The sequence below is a fragment of the Uloborus diversus genome, chromosome 2 (genome assembly GCF_026930045.1).
Source record: "Uloborus diversus isolate 005 chromosome 2, Udiv.v.3.1, whole genome shotgun sequence".
NCBI classification, from domain to species: domain Eukaryota; kingdom Metazoa; phylum Arthropoda; class Arachnida; order Araneae; family Uloboridae; genus Uloborus; species Uloborus diversus.
In genome coordinates, this window is record NC_072732.1 from 55635732 (window position 1) to 55655724 (window position 19993).

The 19993-nt window shown below is 30.3% G+C and overlaps 1 protein-coding gene across 1 annotated transcript in view; it reads right to left on the minus strand.

Moving 5' to 3' along the window:
• Positions 1-9201: 9201 nt before the first annotated feature.
• The window catches only part of LOC129216324 (DENN domain-containing protein 2A-like), a 37660-nt gene continuing 26868 nt past the window's right edge, over positions 9202-19993 (minus strand). Inside the window, exons 12-17 of the mRNA XM_054850535.1 lie at positions 19515-19695; positions 16440-16563; positions 14423-14541; positions 11109-11253; positions 10627-10722; positions 9202-9245 (exon numbers count right to left, since the gene is read on the minus strand). Coding sequence (XP_054706510.1) covers positions 9202-9245; positions 10627-10722; positions 11109-11253; positions 14423-14541; positions 16440-16563; positions 19515-19695 — 709 coding nt within the window. The remainder of the gene's footprint in view (positions 9246-10626; positions 10723-11108; positions 11254-14422; positions 14542-16439; positions 16564-19514; positions 19696-19993) is intronic.

A 19993-nucleotide genomic window follows, 5' to 3' on the forward strand; every position in this document is an offset into this window, starting at 1 on the left:
TGTTTTGATGAACTTTCAATGAACAGTGTAGAGTTCCGAAAATCCAAGGTAATTGGGGCTGACGATTTCACTTTTAGAATAACAAAAGGATGTATACACCTCTTAGTTCCTTGTGCAAAGTATAGGACATATTGCAGCAATGGAAAAGTTTCCTGCTAAATTTCTGTTTTAATCAACCATGAATCTATTTTCATAAGCGTTCCGAGATGTCTGTACGGATTTATGTAAGTATAAACATGTGAGCAACCAAAAAATTCTAATTTTTCCATCCCCGAGTAATTTTCAATCAAATTTGTCATCAATTATTTTGTCACAACAAGTGAATATTTTATGCCATGTGTCGAGTGTTGGCTACCCTACACCCCTCCCAATCCCTCTTTATTACTTCACTGTAAAGCAGTTGATGAAGTTTTATTCTAGTAAAAGCTTTTGATTTGCAGATACTAGTAAGCATCTTTAGCCATCAAAAATATTTATTATTTTACAGACGTACAAGGAAGGGTCTGATGTGATGTGCACATCAGATATATTCTTTAAGTCTAATAATATACAGAGAATCTCATACTATAAAAACTACATCTTTTGTTGCCTTTTTCTTTTACGACATCAAGAAAGCAAATACGAGGGAAAATCAAAAAGTCTGTGCGCCTATTTTTTTAAGCCAAAATATGGCTGGGAATACAAAACGAATATATACATTCCCAGCGGTGACAGTTCCTTTAACCGTACCAGCCGTATCTGCTTTTTGCTCGGAAGAGCGGAGCTGCTATCAGTCATTCAAGATGACGGTCGTTCTTCAGACATCCACAGCTTATGAGCAGCGAAATGTTATTCGTTTTCTATGGAGCAAGGGACAAACGCAAATAGCAATTCACAGGGAAATGCTCCCCACGCACGGGGAAAAGGGTCTCCCTTAGAGACTCACTTGAAGAGACACAAGGGGCGTTTGTCTTTTTTGCTCCATAGAAAATGAATAACACTTCATAGCTCATAAGCTGTGGACATCTGAAGACGGACCGTCATCTTAAATGACTGATAGCAGCTCCGCTCTTCCGAGCAAAAAGCAGATACGGCTGGTACGGTTAAAGGAACTGTCACTGCTGGGAATGTACATGTTCGTTTTGTATTCCCAGCCATATTTTGGCTTAAAAAAAATAGGCACAAAGACTTTTTGATTTGCACTCGTATATGAGCAGATCCAAAATGTTAATGATGCTCCATGAAAAGACGAAAAAAAAACCCTGCAGTCTTACTTTTAGAGAAAAGAGGACGAGCTTTTGGACTCAACTTAAGCAGATCCTCAGACTTATTTATACATGGATTTTCAAGACTCTACTTCTTCTATTGGTACCAATACATTATTGCAACAAGACTTGGCTCAATTTGTGAATTAAAAAGAAAAAAATCATAGCCACACAGTGACATAGCAAGATATATTTCAGGGTGGGCAATTCACTTAGTATACGTGTACAATTCACATTTGTACATACTGTTGGTTCTCTGTTTATCGACATTCTATTTAACGACTTTCTCTATTTAAAGACAACTTTTTACGGTACCGGATGCGCCACTGTTGTTTTAGAAGCATTCTATTTAAGAACACATTTGACTTAATAACGATTTTTTGAGGTCTCTTGAAAGTCATTAAATAGAGAATCAACTGTATACATACATACATATATATATATATAAATATATATATATATATATATAATTTTAATACATCATGGATCGGATATGAACCATTTATTTCCCCTCATTATGCCACTGTATCCACCTCTCAGACTGACACCAGAATGCCTTTATACCATCAATATAAAAACACTACAGTTGCAAAAATATGAAGTTCCTGAATTTGGCAAGCATAAATTAGCTCAGAACAGTTATTCAATTTTTGTGCAAGTTGCAATAATATCGATATAGATCAGAATTAGTTTTGTAAAAATAAGAACATCAGTTATTTCAAGGAAATGCCTGCAGAGAGTGGACACATTTTATGACATGCTTAGAGAACAGACATATGACTGTCAAAATCTCCACAAGCAAAACTTTTAATTTAAGCTGACACACACACAAGTCATAACAGAAATTCTCTACACTGTTAAGTGTGCAGAGAATTGCTGATGTAGAATAGGCACTCTAATGTCAAAATCATGTATTAAAAATAGAAGAAATAGTTCTAAAAACAGAAACAAAAGTTGAGATTTAGGGTAGTACAAATTGATTTCATTTTGATCCCACAAACTTTAAGGTAATGGTGAGATTTAGAAAAAAAAAGTAACATAGCTTAAGGGTGATTAAAAGGGTTAGCAAAGAATTGGACGGAATATTTATGTAACCTATTTTCTAATTTTTTATATGTAGACACCTTGAGGATTCATAAAAAGAAATCAAATTTAAAAATTATTGCACAATAAAGTACAGCAAATCATATTTAAAAATTACAATACAGCAATTTCAAAATGTACAGTAGCAGATCTGACACAGTCGGGTCCCATTCAAATTTTACCGGGTTCCTTGACTGGTCAAAAAGGAATGGACCCCCGATTGTTGATCCTTCTATTCTGCTTTTGAATTTATGATTTGTCTTATGTGTGTATCAATATTATAAAACTATTTCAATGGAATAGTTATTCTGTAACACTTAATAAAATTCTAAACTACTGAGCTTATAATTTTTCTTTTTAGTGTTTTTGGTTTTTCCGCAGTCAGGTTTTTTGTTTTCAGTTAATAATTATTAAACTTTTGTGTGTCCCGAACCCTAATTTTACAGGAAAAAAAATAAATATTGAAATTTGGAAAATTTTCAAAACATTTTGGGTTGCTATTAGAATACTTATTAGTTTTTAGAAGTTATCCATTCATCAGCCATATACTTACACTCCGCTTTTTTTTTTTTTTTGAAATAAAGAAAAATTTAACATAAATGTATACAAAAATACTTAAAAACATGTACAAAATTTTTCAAAACTTAATCTACAGTACAAAATACAAGCAAAATGGATATTTTAAATGACTAGAAGTATGAAAATATTCGAGGGTTGGGGCATAAGTCATGGCAACTTTTTTTTCTTGTAGATATGTGAACGGATCAAACGTATATGTCTCGGGTAGAAATTCTGCAAGAATAGCGTGTATGCAGAACAACAGATGGCTCAGTGATAGCTGGTAGAAGCACAGTGAGAACTGTGAAATCAGTCAGTTGGTGGGTTGTGTGCAAGAACACATAAAACAGTGTGTAAACGGCAGCTACTCTGACATTGGGGATGGAAAGAATTGGAGCACCCACCATACTCTCCCAACCTTTGGCCTTGTAACTTTGATCTCATTCCCAAGATTGAGGAATCAATGTGGGGTAGGCGGTTTGCAACACGAGAGGACATTGCTAATGCTGCACGCCAACAGGTAACCAGATTCACATATGGTGCGGCAAATGCAGAGGCTGATGGTATTCAGCATCTCCCACATCATTAATAGCTTGTGGTGGCAGTATCAAGGGACTACATTGAAGGTTCTCAGGCTGAGGTTTGTCATGTCAACTCTATGTTTACTGTGTTGTCATTTTTTGCACCATGAAGTAGGGCCAGATTAAGGCATGGGCACATTGGGCTCGGGCCCAGGGCACCGACATTTCGGGGGAGGGGAGGGGGGCACGAAATCTGTAGGTAACGTTTTAACTGGACTTATTTCATATTGCACTATAGCAAGATGCAAATATTTAGAAAAAAAAATTCCCATCAAAAAATTAATACTTTTTCCAAATCCCGAAACTAGTTCCTCGTAGTTCAGTTTATATTTACACTATTAATTTTACTTAATTTTATATTTACACCAGATAATTTTGATAATTATGGCTTACTGCAAAGGGCAAAGTTTGATAACATCTTATAATATAATGTTTAATTATCATATACTGCACTGCCATGGGCAGGTAAACGGCAGTATCTGCAGAAATGAGCTTTCGAGATATTTGAAGAAACGCGTTTTGGATTCGATACCATAAAATGGTTCAACTATGGGCCATTTTTTGATGTTTTCAATGAAAATTCTGTGTACATGGCTGCGTACCTATACTTAGGTCTCGGAAAATACATAGGTCTGACAAATTTTAAACAAGATCAAAAAAAAAAAAAAAAAAAAAAAAAAAAAATGAAAACTGAAATGCAAAATCACATTTCTTATTCCAAATCCCACCAAAATAAATAATTTAAAAAAAGTATCTCAGTTTGTATTTGGTCCGGATTTCAATCAGCACCTTCTATCAAGCAGTCAGAAAACATTCCTATGAGTACGGGCGATATGGCGACCCCTAAGCTTTTTTCTGTCTTTTCTTGCCACTATTTACAATAAATAACACAAAATATGATGAAAGCATCCTTACAGAGAATAAAATAAAGCTTCAAGCCACTAAAAACCGTGAAAAATAGGTGGCCCATTGTTGTACCCCAACATCCCCATTTTCCATAAATGTTGAGAGCTTTTGAAAATTATGAAATATTTTAAGTCAACAAGCAGCTTAATTCGTAACTGACATATTAATAAAGCAAATTTGAACTTACCAGATCTTGAAAAACAATATAAGGGGTCTGCCCAAAGGAGACTTTTGGCTCTTCTACGAGTGAGTCAAATCACGTACTAGGAATGACTAAGTTATCTAAGGTATACAAAAAACATGGCAATCTCTGATAAAGCGTCTTTAGCTACCTAAATGGTTACACTACCTGATGATTTTTTTTTTTTTTTTGGAGCTTGTAAGTTCGAAAAAGAGGCCACTAAAGAGCAAAATCATCCCCATTGAGTGGCCCCACAGTGGCCCATTGTTGCCCCCTTGGCACAAGGTTGTACCGTTTTACGGCACTAACAATAGGGTTTTTTTTTTCAGTAGAAACCAAATAGGCAAGCTTGTACAATAAATATGAAGCTAACTTACAATTAAATGACAAAAATGCAAAAAAAAAAAAAAAAACAAACAAAACAAACAAAAAAATAAATAAATAAAATAAAATAAATAAATAAATAAAAATAAAAATAAAAAAAAAATAAAAATTAAAATAAATAAATAAATAAATAAAAATAAAAATGTAGTTAATACCCTGTACATGCCCATGTCGAGAGCAGTATATCACTTTTACATTTTATATTGTATATGTATTCGTAATGTAAAATACTGTCAAATTTAGCACGGTTGTTTTAATGTGCAAGTATCAAAATATTTTCTGAAGGTCATACTGCCCTGTGTACTACTGTAATAAATCAGTGTGTTACAATATTTCAGTGCTATTTATTATCCACAAATGTAGTTAATACATTTGTCCTTTTGCTTGTATATGTCACATTTTCAACAGGACTGGTATCTTCAAAAAAAAAAAAAAAAAATAGTTGCCATGACTTTTGGCCCAACCCTTATTTCAAATTGTTATGCAAGGAAAAATGATGATTTGGCCTTTTGATTTGGCAGAATGAAAAATAAAAACTCAAAAGATTAAAGATATTGTTTCTTTTAACTATTTTTCAGACTTCAAAAATAAAATAAAAAAACAATTTCAAAAAGTAAAATAAAACTAGTGTTATTTTTCTAAAATGTAAAATATTAAAATTTTTCAGTATTTTAAATACAGTATAAAATTTACAAAATATGTATTCAAAATAAACTATCTTTCAATTATGTACATTACAATAGCACAATGCATAAAAGAAAAAACAGAACTTCAAAAATAACTTTCTGATACATTTTAAACGGCAAATTATCAGAAAAGCCTTAAAAAAGTATTTACTTGCTCACACATACGAACACACACACACATATACATATATATTACATATATATATAACACCTATGAAAAAATAAGTTTTTGAATTTTTTTTTAAATATAGCTGTAAAAATTGAATTTAGGACAATTTAAAAAACATCATAACTGAAACATGTTTAAATATTTTCAAAAGTTTCAAGTTTATACTTTCCATAATTACTTATGCTTAAGAAATAATACATAGAACACATAATGAATTACTTTTACATTTGTTACATGCACAGTCAAATCTTGTCACAACAAATATCAATGCAACGAAATATCCATTTCAACAAAATAAATTTTTAGTACTGATTAAATGTTCACTACATTGCTTGAATTCTATAACAATAAACAAAATTGGGTCCCTTGAAGTTAGTTTGTAATGGGATTTCCTAGTAGTTAAATTTTGAAGGATCAAAATTCAATAGCTTGTAAATGTTTATCAAAGTTCAAACAATTAGAACATGCTGCAAAAAAATATAAATTGAAATTTTTTGAAAATGATAAGCATTCACTCATATAATTGTTAAAATAAATAAAATTATATTGGAAGGAAATGTAAATACAGCTAGTCACATTTACAATATTTACTTTACAATAAAATATGAACGATTTTATTTTAATAAGTGCACTCTTTAATTTCTCTTGCTTTTATATGTATAGGGGTTACAACAGCCAATGAACAAAATGAGGAAATCTTAGGAATTGATGAAAATTCTTTTCATTTTTATTATTGTATGCCATAGTAACGTTGCCAGACTGTTTGACAAGGAGGGGTTTTTTGCATCTCTCCATTTCTCTCAATTGAATCGTTTATTTCAAAAATCAAGAAAGCGACACTCAAAAATTTTGATAAAGTATTTTTACCACTGTATTAAAACTTTTCTGTAAGGATTACAATGTTTTAAACTAAAAGCGATACATATTTAGATATATTTCTTTCAATAAACAATGTTGTAATCATCATTGAATAATTTAATATGGTAATATAGATGTTTTCCTAAAATTAGCAATTTTGTCGCTTGACAGGTTTTTGAAATAAACAATTCAATTAAACTCTCTTTTAGGCATACAAAAACTTGACTTTTCACATAGCAATAGACAGGGGATTCAAAAATATGCAAAAAGGCTAAAATTTGTTGAAAGGCGGTCTATTTTCATTCATCAATATACTAAAGAAATCAATTATGTTATATACTTTTGTCAAATATACTAAAAATGTGAAAGTTCACAAAGTACAAAATATTTTATATTATGAAAGCCCATCATGACCAGTGTCATACATAGTTAAAAGTAATTTTGTTTTTTTGTTTGCAATAAGATTTGTGAGCATAAAATATTACAAAATTCGGAAATAAAAATGCTCTAAAATATCACAACGATTTGTCATGTTTTTATCCTGTCTTCATGATAACATGGTAAAAAAATGTAGATATCTAAAATCATCAAAATATTAAAAAGTTCAAGTATAAAAAGGATACTTAATTAAACTGTCATGAAATTAAAATGCATATATACATATACACACATACATAGAATTATATATATGGGTGATTCTCTCCAAATAAGCTAAAAAGGAGTTAAGAAATTTATTTCTATCAACTTCATTAAAAACACATGATTTATTTGTGCATGAGTTAATCTGAGCTCATCTATAATCGGAAAATTATTGACCATATTTATTTTTTGCACAATTTCTCTCCTTTTTTATTATATGTTAGGGAGTGATGCCAATCATAACCTTGACCCAAGTGAAAATGGCTGCAAGGTTCATCTGTTATTATGTGTTATTTATGTTGGTCTCTCTGATTAGCATTTATTTTATAACAGCAATAATTTAATTTTAAATAACATAATAGCCTCATATTATAATTGCCTAAATTTATCACTCCCTCACTTATGAACTTTGACAAAATGGCTATTTATGTTTTTACAATTATCCGAGTTGAGATTAGGCTTAGTGGGCTTTAACTATACTGAAATACTTATGAATCAATAGTAATGAGAATTTTTTGTTATTAACTGGCAGTCAGTAGGGGCTAATAAGGGAGTGATGAAGTAAAAAAAAAAAAAAACTTTCAGTCCAATCTCCTTCAAAAGGTCAAAACTTCCTTCTGAGAAAGAACAATAGAACTAAAAATCAAGTTACTTTCTTTTTGATGCAATGTGCTGTGATGGCTACCAAAACATTCTAATTCCATCAAGTAGCCTTACATGCTCTCTAGTAGCAGTTAGAGGAACTTCGATAGGTCAGTGAGAGAGTGACATAAGAAGATGGACAGCATCAAATAACAATATGAAAGCTACTGTTTTTAACAATAAATTATAAGAATGTCATAGTATAGTCTCTATTTGAGAACATAAAATCAAATTATCTTTACTAATAATATAGCTGGATGTCTCTCTGCCTGGATATCAGGATCTCTCTCTGTCTGGATTTCTGTCTGTCAGGATCTTTGTGACGCGTATAGCGATTAGACCGTTCGGCTGCTTTTCATGAAATTGGGCACAAAATTAGTTTGTAGTATGCGGTTGTGCACCTTGAAGCGATTTTTCGAAAATTTGATTTTGTTCTTTTTCTATTCCAACTTTAAGAACATTTTACTGAACAAATTATCATAACATGGACGAGTAAATTATCAAATTATCATAACGTGGAACCATAACATGGGCAAACAAATTGGTAAGAAATTCACCATCCATTATTTGTAAATATACAGGCAAACCAAATGACCATTTAATTTTCTACTATGGGAAAGCCGTGTGGGTACCACTAGTCAAAAATAAATAACACATTCATATTTAAATATTGTAAAAATGAGCTTTAAAAGTTAAAATTGTGCAAAGGAACAGTATGAGGGGGTGAATTACAGTATTAATTAATTTATAAATACATTAAAACCCCTCCTAAAGGACACCCCTCCTATGCGGACAATGTTTAATTCCCTGATTCTAAGGCAAATAAAATTATTAAACCCCTGTCCTGCGGACACCCCTCTATCACAGAAAAAAGGAAAAAAAAATGTCCTGATAGTGTCCACATTAGAGGGATTTTACTGTATCTAAATCATAAAAACTACCAAATACTTTCTGAACATCATATTATGCATGCCTGTTAAATTTATTTTAAAAACAATGATAAATTAATGAGGTACAGGATTGGGACATAAATTTGGCCTATTTGGAGAAAATCACTCATATGTAGTAGAACCTCGATTATCCAAAGCTTTTTTATTGGAACCTCATTCAACCAACATAGATTTCCTTGAATTTTATTTAGACATTTATAGTATGCTTGTTAAGTAAATAGCATCACTTCATGACCGCTGGAAGCGGTCATTACTATTACAAGCACCCCATTATCTGTGTATCACTCCAGTTTTTTTTCCTTTTCGTCCCAAACTCATGATTAAATTTTTGGAACACTAATTCTAGTTTTTAAAGCTATTGAATCTGTAAGTAAAATATTGGTTTAATTAGTACTTTTTTTATGTTTGAAATTAAAGAACACGCATTAAGTGCATTATTAAAAACACAATATTGACTTTTGCTTTATTATGCATTATTAAATTTATATTGCGTTTGCTAAACTGAGGGACATCTGTTGAACAAATTATTGTTCACAATAAAAATATCACAATTGCAAGCTTCACATTTAATAGTTATTTTGAAAATGTGTATATGCTTGTATTCAGAGTTTATGTAGTCTCCAGGTATTAATTTTAAGTTATGTCTTTTATCTAGAATATTCAATTAATGGAAGGATTTCCAATCCTGATCACTGTGCTCATTTGAGGTTCTACTATATATATATATATATATATTATAAAATACTTAACAACATTCAAAAAATAAAGTCAAAATCACATTGCAGTTCACAATATCTGTCATAGTACAAAAACTTTAACTTTTCTTTAGGCTCCTAATCATATCACCTAAAACAAAGCAATAGAAATTTATAAATGCAGAATGGGAGGGAAAAAATCATAATATTTTCATTATGTGCTTTTTTTTAGGGTAAAGCCAAGTATAACAAGAATTTGTGAAACTCATTTATAGTAGCCTTGGTAAGATGGGAAAGTGATTGACATATTACAGACTTAAAGAAAAACCCTAGAACTATTCAGACATGTCTCTTGAAAATGATTTGTATACATATTACTAAATTTGATTTGTTTGGAATCAAGCTGTATGCTACTCAAACTCCAAATGTGTGTATCCAAGGTAAACTTGGAAACTATCGGAACAATTTCGATGAAATTTTTCATTCAGGCTGTTTCAAAACAAATTCAAGGAATACAGTGAAGCACCGTTTATACGTTTTTGAATGAACTGTATGAAAAAAGCGTATAAAGGAGAAAACGCATAAGAGATATACGTTAATGTGTATTTGACTGCAGGGACCAATTTAAAAAACGTATAAATGATAAAAACCTATAAAAGTGAAACGTATAAACAGTGCTACACTGTAGTTCTTTTCTATTCAAAAATTAATTTTAAAACCCAAAAAAATTGCATATTTTGAAAACCTTTTCGCAGAAGAATGATAACTATTTTAACACTTTTTGATAGAGCTCTTTAGGCTTTTTTTTTTAAACTTTTCACTGGATGACTTTTGAAATATAAAACTTCAGTAAAATTGCATTATAAAATGTCTTTTCAGATTCATTAAAAAATATATTAAACTAGTTCCGCAGTCAGAATTTTATTTTCTCTGTCAATCTTTCTTTACCACACTTAATATTATGGCAGGACTTTCCATTTTTCAAATTAAAAAAAAAATCATTTTAATAAGATGAACTACATGACAACTGGGATGAAATTGGGAACTTACCCAAGTTTTTGACAGTTTTCCCAATGATTTTAGATAATTTTTCATTTTCATGTGATAATTCCCATTTATATTCATCAATTCTTTTTTCAAAGAAAGCTGAAATAATAAATGAAACAAATTGCTTCAGTGATTTCATATTATTATTTAAAAAGTTACACAAATACAATGAGAGAAAATATTTTATCATTATCGTTTTAAAAATTAAAAAGAAAAGTAATAATACAATTTATAGCATTTAAAAATCAACAGAATTTTTTTGATAACATTATGTATAAGTAATATTGCAATGGGAATTCCCCGATATTTCGAATCTTTTCTAGTTTGTTAACTTTCCTATGACTTTTTATTTTCAATTTATTTTACCATTTTAAGATTTTCTTGACCTGTAATAATCTTTTGTTTAAATTGTCGCAAATACTGTTGCTGTTTGAAAATAAAAACTTCACACATAAATCTGCTCTTAAACTCGTCTGAGAACATACTTCGAATTTGTGTCTGACAGATATTTCTGTACTTCATTCTCCACTTGCTTTCTTCTAGGAATGTGTCAAACATTTGAGTTTCTGAAAACCACTGCAGGAAGGAACGAATGTTTTGTGTGCAGCCATTTTTAAGAAATCCTTCTTTCTGAAATACAAAATAACAAAAATGCTTGAAAATTTAATGAAAATGTTTAATGAAAACATACTGAAATCAATCATTTCTGCTTAGGGGGAAAAAACAGGAGTATTAGAAAGAACATAATAATCAGTGTTGCCAGATGGTCAAATCCAGATTTCCCCAATTCCCTCCCAACTTTTCCTCAAAAAGCGATGTTTTTTTTCAAAATTCCCCAAATTCAAAAATATTTTTCCACTAATATTTTCATAAAATGAATCAACTTCCTCTGATATTTTTGCCTCTTGAAAAATTTTTTCCCCCCCAAATAGCCAAATTTTCTTATAAAATTCCCCCAACTTTTTTTTCTTCCCATTTTCACTTTTTTTTGTCTTTATCTTTGTTTTTTTTTTATCTTTACTAATAATAAAGCTGAAAGTCTCTCTCTCTCTCTCTGTCAGGATCTCTGTGACGCACATAGCACCTAGACCGTTCCACTGATTTTCATGAAATTTGGCAAAGAATCAGTTTGTAGCATGGGGGTGTGCACCTTTAAGCGATTTTTAGAAAATTCGATTTTGATCTTTTTCTATTCCAATTTTAAGATCATTTTCCCAAACAAAATTATCATAAGATGGACGTAATGTGAAACTGTAACGTGGGCAAGCTAATTGGCGAGAAATTCATCATGCATTATTTGTAAATATACAGGGGAACCAAAATACCTTTTAATTTTCTACTTCGGGCAAAGCCGTGCGGGTGCCACTAGTCATAAATACGAGCGCCTGACCGAGAGATAAGAAATAACCAAATAATTCTTTTCTACTCGTATTTACTACTCTGCTTCTGTATGTGCATTTAAACTATGATTTTTGTATATATTTATCCAAGAACATTCTTCATCACACTTATTTTTGCCTGTTTCACGTATCAACTAGTAACTCACACAAAACTATTAATGCAAATTCCGTAGCATAAAATTCCACATAATACCAAATGCGAATTCCATAAAATGAGCAAAGCTGTTTGATACAAACAATGTAACTACTAGATATCAAGATGCAAATTTAATTACAATTTTTTCCCCTGAGGTTTTTGGTTTCCTCAGGTTTTCCCCAAGAAAAAATTTTTTCCCCAAAGAATTCCCCTCAAAACCCATTTCCCCAAAATTTCCCCAAAGAGCACCAGATTTCCCCAAAATGGGGAAATTTCCCCCAATCTGGCAACACTGATAATAATGTACATTTACTAATCTTTCCTTTAATCAAATAAATTTCTTCAAAACATTTGCAATGTAAGTTCACAATACTTTGATTTGCACATGAATAGCTGCTAAAATTGAAATACAAATGCACTAACTAGAAACTTTTTAACCAGATTAAGTGAAAGATAGAAAAGGAATATTTAAAAAAATTCAACTAATCAACATTAATAAGTTACTAGTCTAAACATTAATTTGATAAACTTATTCCTAAAAAAATTCTGCCCAAGGGATGAAATAAAATAAATTTTATTAAAATACTTCATTCATTATGAATATGAAATAACATTTAATGAGAAATTTAATGAAATATACAGTTGGCTCTCTGTTTAATGACGTTCTATTTAACGACGACTTTTCACGGTCCCATATGGTTCACTATAGTGTTAAAAGCATTCTATTTAAGGACGCTTTCTACTTAAGGACGATTTTTTGTGGTCCCTTGAAAGTCCTTAAACAGAGAACCAACTGTATAACTTTTATGAAATTCCCTTCCTTGAAAGGATGGAGCACAGTTTACTAATATGCATCACTAGTTTACTCTTATTTTATCTTTTAACTTTCAAAAAGGAAGTGCAAAATCAAGATGCATGATAAAAAAAGACAACCTACCTCAATGTAGATTGAAATTAATTTTCTTGAATTAAAAAAAAAAAAAACTTTTCTACATTCTGTGTGTTAAAAACATTTAATGTAAAAATATTTTAAAAATTGATACACATGGAGTTAACTTTAATTCATTTATTTTTTGACATAAAGTAACATTAATTTATAAAGAGCCTCAATTCTTATTAAAATAAATACTGTAAAAGCATTCATTTTTGCAAACTTTAATTTTTGTGAAAATGAAAGAATTGATAATTTTGTGAGATAAAACTTTGTGAATTTTATGTGATCAAAAATATAATGATAGAAAAATATTATACATTTTTGGGATTATGACGGGCTTATGAAAGTTTGTCTTGCGAAAACAAGTGTTTTTACAGTAAATAGAAATAAAATTAGATTTTTTTCCATGAAAAAAGGGAAAAGAACTTTTTAAGAGGGAAGTAAAATTATCCGGAAGTTAATTTAAATGTTTACACTTTAAGAATAAAAAAATGACATAAAGTGGTAATACACCCTTAATTATATGGAATGAGTGGGAAATTTTCAAAATCAAAACTTTTAACAAAACCTTTGCATACATATACTATATACAAATGAAGAATTAGGATAGTTTAGGTTGCATAGTTTCTTATTTTTTTCTTTTGCAAGAATAAAACTCTCAGTTTTTGAGTTTTCGGATTATTTGAGATGGGAAGAAAATGTTATTGCAATTTAAAACCATTTATGCCATATAACACATTTTGAATGCACCTAAATTTCAAATAACTTATTTCAGTGATGAAATTTAATGTTCTCCCTTATCACCTTGCTTATAGCCCCATCTATTCTATTCAAAGCTTATCAAAGTATTTATAGTTTGTCATGATGGGAAAGGGAAGAAAAGAATCAGTAGAAGAAAAGAATCAGTAGAAGAAAAGAATCAGTAAATTGGAAAAAGAATTGCCTCCAAGAACGATTCATGGCCCAAAAAATGAAATTAATGCTAACAGTAAAGTTTTTTTAACCACATTATTCTTTTTAAATGATACTATTGTTTTAGATGTGTGCGTTACTAATACTCCATTGATACACACTGATTTTTGTTAAAGTTAATGCAACCTATGCTCAATGTGCCTAATTTAGGGCAGTGAAGCATGTACACTTACTTCTGTAGCTTATGCTAAACTTCAGTACTATAGATAATACTAAACCTTTAAACTTGGTATCTGCAAAATACTGCCTATTATATTTTTGTTCTTTATTTTTCCATTTCAGCTATCTAATTGTTTGTATTTTAACATTTATTATCAAATGTGAAAGCAAACACTTAACACAAGAAAAACTACTTACATTAAATACTGGATCTCCATTTAATTCACCATAATGATTTTCATAATGCCCAAGCATCTCAACATACATGTGCACAAAAGCTTCAGAGATCATAATATCACGCAGCATTTCAGTTGGATCTGCAAAAGTTTTTTTTTTTTTAAAGTACTAGATATATATATTTATTATTAACTAGGATGGGCTGCATTGCATTTATTCAAGGAAAAATGTCTTACACAATCTTTAAAATTTTGAGACACAACATCTTAGCAGACTTAGAGAACACAACAAAGGGATTCTTTATAAATCAAAAGAGACATGCAAATAAATTTTTAAGCTATTTTGTGCTTCTAACTTTTGATTTCAAAATTAGATTTATATATAGATACTTCAACAGAATGGTAGCTTCTTACTTATGATTTGAAGTCTTTGAAAGATAGAAATTAATATTTAAGTTCATGAATTTTTGCATCAAATTTTAAGAGAGCAAGAGCTTTGAAACCAATGCCTAATACAAACAGTTGAACAATTTAAAAGAAAAATCTGCAGCTTATTAATATTTAATGCAACTAAAACTGTTCAGTCTATAAAGCAATATATTTGTTGAAGAAAAACTCAATGATGAAAGTATTTCTCCAAAAATTTAAGGGTATTCTTTCATTAATCATAAACTGCTGAATTTAATAATATGTTTTATAAATACCAATTGCATATCACTACTCTTTATAATTTTTATAACACAGCTCAAAACATAACACAAAATAAATTCTAAAAGCAAAAGTTGATAATTAAATTATTTAACGTGTGATGGTCAAATTATAGATTAATAATTCTAATTTAAAAGTATGATGTGTAATGAACCATTTAAATTATGTAGTTTTTAAATGAGATTGGAACCTCGAATCATTCAAAAGAATTAGGGAATGGTGAAGTTCTGGTCAGTTTTTTTAAACATATTTTTAGATAACAATCATTCCCGTGCACACACACACACACACACACACACAAAGCACATGTGTCACAGTAATGTAAAACACGGAAACAATGATAATAAACATAAAACTCCACTTTGTATCACACACCTTACAAAAAACTGCTGCACTAATTTGACATATGCAACACAGCCATAAAGGTACACTTCTACACGGTGAACAATTTTGAAATTTCTGACTAGAATACTTTCAGTTAAACCAATACAGTTGAACTCGTTTGTAAAAAGTGCAAAGGGCCACACTATTTGCTCATTATAACAGAGTGCTCGTAAGAAATGGGTTTGTGAAAATAATCATAAAAGTTCAAACAGTTGCTTTGTATGATTTTTATTTCTCTACAGTACCAAAGAAGTTAGTATGCCTTGAACTGTCTCATTGTCTCTTTTTTGCTTTACTGATTTTTGATAAATTCTCATGACTCAAAAAACATTGTCATTTGCACCCCCTGACTTCCAAGACACTTTGAAGCTTTTCTACTTATCAAAAGCCATTGAGTATGAAGAAAGTGGTTCAACTTGAAATTATTCACATTGTCGTTATTGATCACGTTTTCATAATGTTTTTCATTTGCTTTAGTTTGGATCAGAACTACAGTAATCTTGGAAGTATCTTGGAACAAATAGCATTAGCAGTAGTGAATCAACAAATATTTTCAAATTCTTCTCTACTCTACAAATTAAAGAAAAGAGCAGTCATCACTAGTTCTTAAGATTTATAACTCATTACTTACTTTGGGTTGACTTCGAAAAGTTGAAGGAATTCTTCCAAGAAAGGATAAGCTGCGCTGTTAATCAACAGAAATGTTTTGAATAAAAAAATTCTGCTTGCTTTAAGTGGAGTTTGTTTGTTAAAAACAAGTTACACTCCTGTGGACCATTGTACCTCTCATCGTAGCAACCAAGCAATTCTAATTTCCTCCTTAAATCCAGGTTCTCCTTAAATTAGGGCATGTTACAGAAGAGTTTGACTGTATTTCAGTTGTTTCCTAGCTGTACAACCAATACTATTGCATTCTTATAGGTGATACTTTGATGGAAAAAACTGACCTGTCATATTTTTGGCAAGATTAAGTGCTGTATGTACACCTTTTTGAGCTTTTCGGGGCAAAATAGTTTCTTCATCATTATAAGATTTCATAATCATTCCTTTATCAACATCTATGACAAGCAACTGCAAAATGGAATTTGATTAATGTAGCTCAAAATTCATCAGAAACAAAAGGCATTTAAACAATATGGTTTTCGCGTCAAGAAATGTCATTGTTCTTTAATGCAAATTTTAATTTCTTATGTACTATTTAAAAAAAAAAAATCATAGTTGTAACAGAACTACACTTGTGAGTCATTGAAACACTAATGATACACAATATGAAAAACATTTAATGAACTACATAACATATATACAGGGTGTTCCGAAATTATCTTTACAACTTCAAAAATTCATAACTTCGAACCTAAACAAGGTATTTACATTCTGTCTTTTGCATGTATTACTGCAACTAATAAAGTTTTTTTTCAATAGGCTGAACAGTTATAAGTGAAGATGTGGACACCACAACAGAAAGCTCAATGCGTGTCATGGTTCATACAGACGAAGTCAGATACACAGGTTCAACGGAACTTTAGGATAAAATTCCAAAGAGACCCACCATCCGTGCATGGCACACAAGCTTCATGAGAACCGGGTCAGTATTGCATAAAAGTGGAGCTGGACGACCCAGCACAAGTTACAGCATACCTGGCTTGAAATTAATTACAGACTGGAAGTGCTTAGAGCCACCAATGGTACGCATGTTGAAGTGTACTAAAAAAAAACTTTATTAGTTGCAGTAATACAAGCAAAAGACAGAATATAAATATCTTGTTTACTTTTGAAGTTATGAATTTTTGAAGTTGTAAAGATAATTTTGGAACACCCTGTATAGTGATTGCAATACCAGTATACTGAATACTGGTTTCTCGAGGTATTTTTCAATTTTGCAATACCGGTATTTACTAAGGTAAATACCAGTATTTTCGGTATTAGTTGAAAACAATAAATAGTTTTAATAAAAGAGTTTTCAGATTAAATTAATACACAATCTACCTTTATTTTAATTGTACATTTCTTTGTCCATGATACAGTACCAAAACAAATCTATGATGTAACAATTTGGCTTTAAAAGCACTAACTAATAGAATGTAACTAAATAAAAGTAGCGGAAAGACTACAAATGATATTTTCATTAGTAGATGGTAAGATGAATCTTATTTTGGTGAGCTTATGTGCGTTACGTTTTCATTTTTTGCAATTCTTGATCACTCACTTTCCTTTTGTCATTTCTTCTGTTAATTTCAAGTGTAATTTCAAATGTATTTGTCAAATGAATAATTTATTACAACTAACAATTGCAGTAACATTTTATGATTTATATTTTTAAGTATTTGTCTTAATTGTACTGAATTTTGACAAAAACATTTTCTTGTTGGTGTTACAAATAGTAATTTGTTGTCACCGGTATTGGTTTGTCGTCCTGTCCCGCTATTTGACTTTATACTTGGCTAAATAATGTTTAGAAATTATATAGTTCCTTGAAAATTTGCATAGAGATAAGGCATTATAGCAGCCGTAACATGTTTTCAGCTATTTACATAATTATGATTGTAAAGAAGTTTTGAGTAGAAAACAAAAATGTATAAAAGAAAAAAAAGGAAATTAACAAGATCAAATTTAGTTAAGTTTATCCTAAATTTCAAACCAATGGGTTAATAAAAAACAAACACAAAAATATCCTGATCAAGAGGAAATCATTGAAGATGAAGTTCAAATTGGAAAAGGTTCGTCTCTCGAAGAGAAGTTACAACTAGCTGTAAATTCCAAAAAAAAAAAAAACACACATGATACAAAAGAAATACACTCAAACACAAAATAAAAATTTCTTCATCCGAAAATATCATGCAAGACACCAAATTATTTGAAGACAATTAGAGGAGGTGTATCCCGCATTGTTACCATTACTACTGACCTGTGTGTACTCGAAAAGAGTGTTTTTAACTGCATTTAGTTTCTTTTTTGGAAATTTGTGCATTAAAGTGAGTTCCATGCTTAGAGATAGTTCAAAAGATGCATTATGTTTCTTACTATTATCGATTTTTTTCGTTCATTTTATATTTGTACACAATACACTTCCATTTTTGCACAAAATTATGAAACATAGCAACGAAACAATATGTTTTCGATCTTTTCTTTGAGAAATTTCTGATACCAGTATTAATACCGGTATTCTGGTATCATGGTTTAAAAATACCAAATACCGGTATTGCATATTTAGTCCGGTATTGCAATCCCAACATATATATATCTTCTTTTTTTTTGAAATTGTAGTTTGATTGGACTGCCCCTATTCCTCCTCCATAGTAATGCAATTGCCATAAATGCATTGCTGAAAATTAAAACAAAAACATGAGTAAAATTCAGATTTTGTCCACCTTGTTTTCATAAATAATGATGACGGAAAAAATGCAAGCAAAATTTTGCACAAGTTTGAGTTCTGTCATTTCCTAGTAATATATAAATAATTAGATACATCACAAATATGGAAATGGGCTCAATATTTAAAGTATTTGTTTTTTTAACGCCATAGCTACTAACATTACAAAACTTAAAGTTTTAAAATGAATAGATTTCATGACGAAAATGGGGCCTTTAAAAGTTGAATAGAAGCTTTCAAAAGTTATATGACAATTTTTAAGCTACGAAAATAACTAGAAAAAAACATGCAGTACATTACAAAACATTTAAAAAATAATTATAAAGAATAAGTAAAAAAATGAAAAAAAAAAAAAAAAACTTGGAATCTACCAATCTGAAAACACTTCCTTCATTATCTCAAAGAAACTATTTTTCACACAAAGAGTTCATGACAAATCGTTTTACTGCTAAATTTTTTGATAAAAACTCAGGAGGTTTATAAATATTTGATTTGGGTGCAAAAGAAGTCAACAAAATCTGAGAGTCTCAGGATTGAATCCGGACTGTTGGCAGCTATGAAACACTGCTGACAATTTCAATAATATTATTTAATATTTTATAAATATAAATTCATACAATTTTTCAAAACAAAACATGTAAAAGAATTTTACCTCTTGTTCTACAAGGAGATCCAAAACGGCATTTATATTATTGCTTGAAATTCCAAGAATGTAAGGAAGTTCTGAGCAACAGTAAACAATCAAGCATGCAGGTAGGACAGGAATGATTAAGTGAGGCCATTCAAAAGGATACAATAAGGATGATATTGCTTTGCAACACTGATAAAGATTGCTATTAAATAAACATAAAAGCCACTAATATCATTCTTCATTATCAATATAAGTGCAAATATTAATATCAGAATTATTACCAAGATTTCATGCAAAATTGACAAAGGTAATGTTTAACTTTTAAGCAAATACCGACTAAACACAAAAAGCGAATGTTTGCAACACAAAGTGTGTAGCTGCAAAATGTAGGTATCTCCACTTTTTTCGTCAATGTGTTTTTTTAGATATTATAATACTTAGGTAGACCAACAACAGAGCAACAGTCAGAGAGTTTCGAAATGGTGACCTGAATGGTTTAA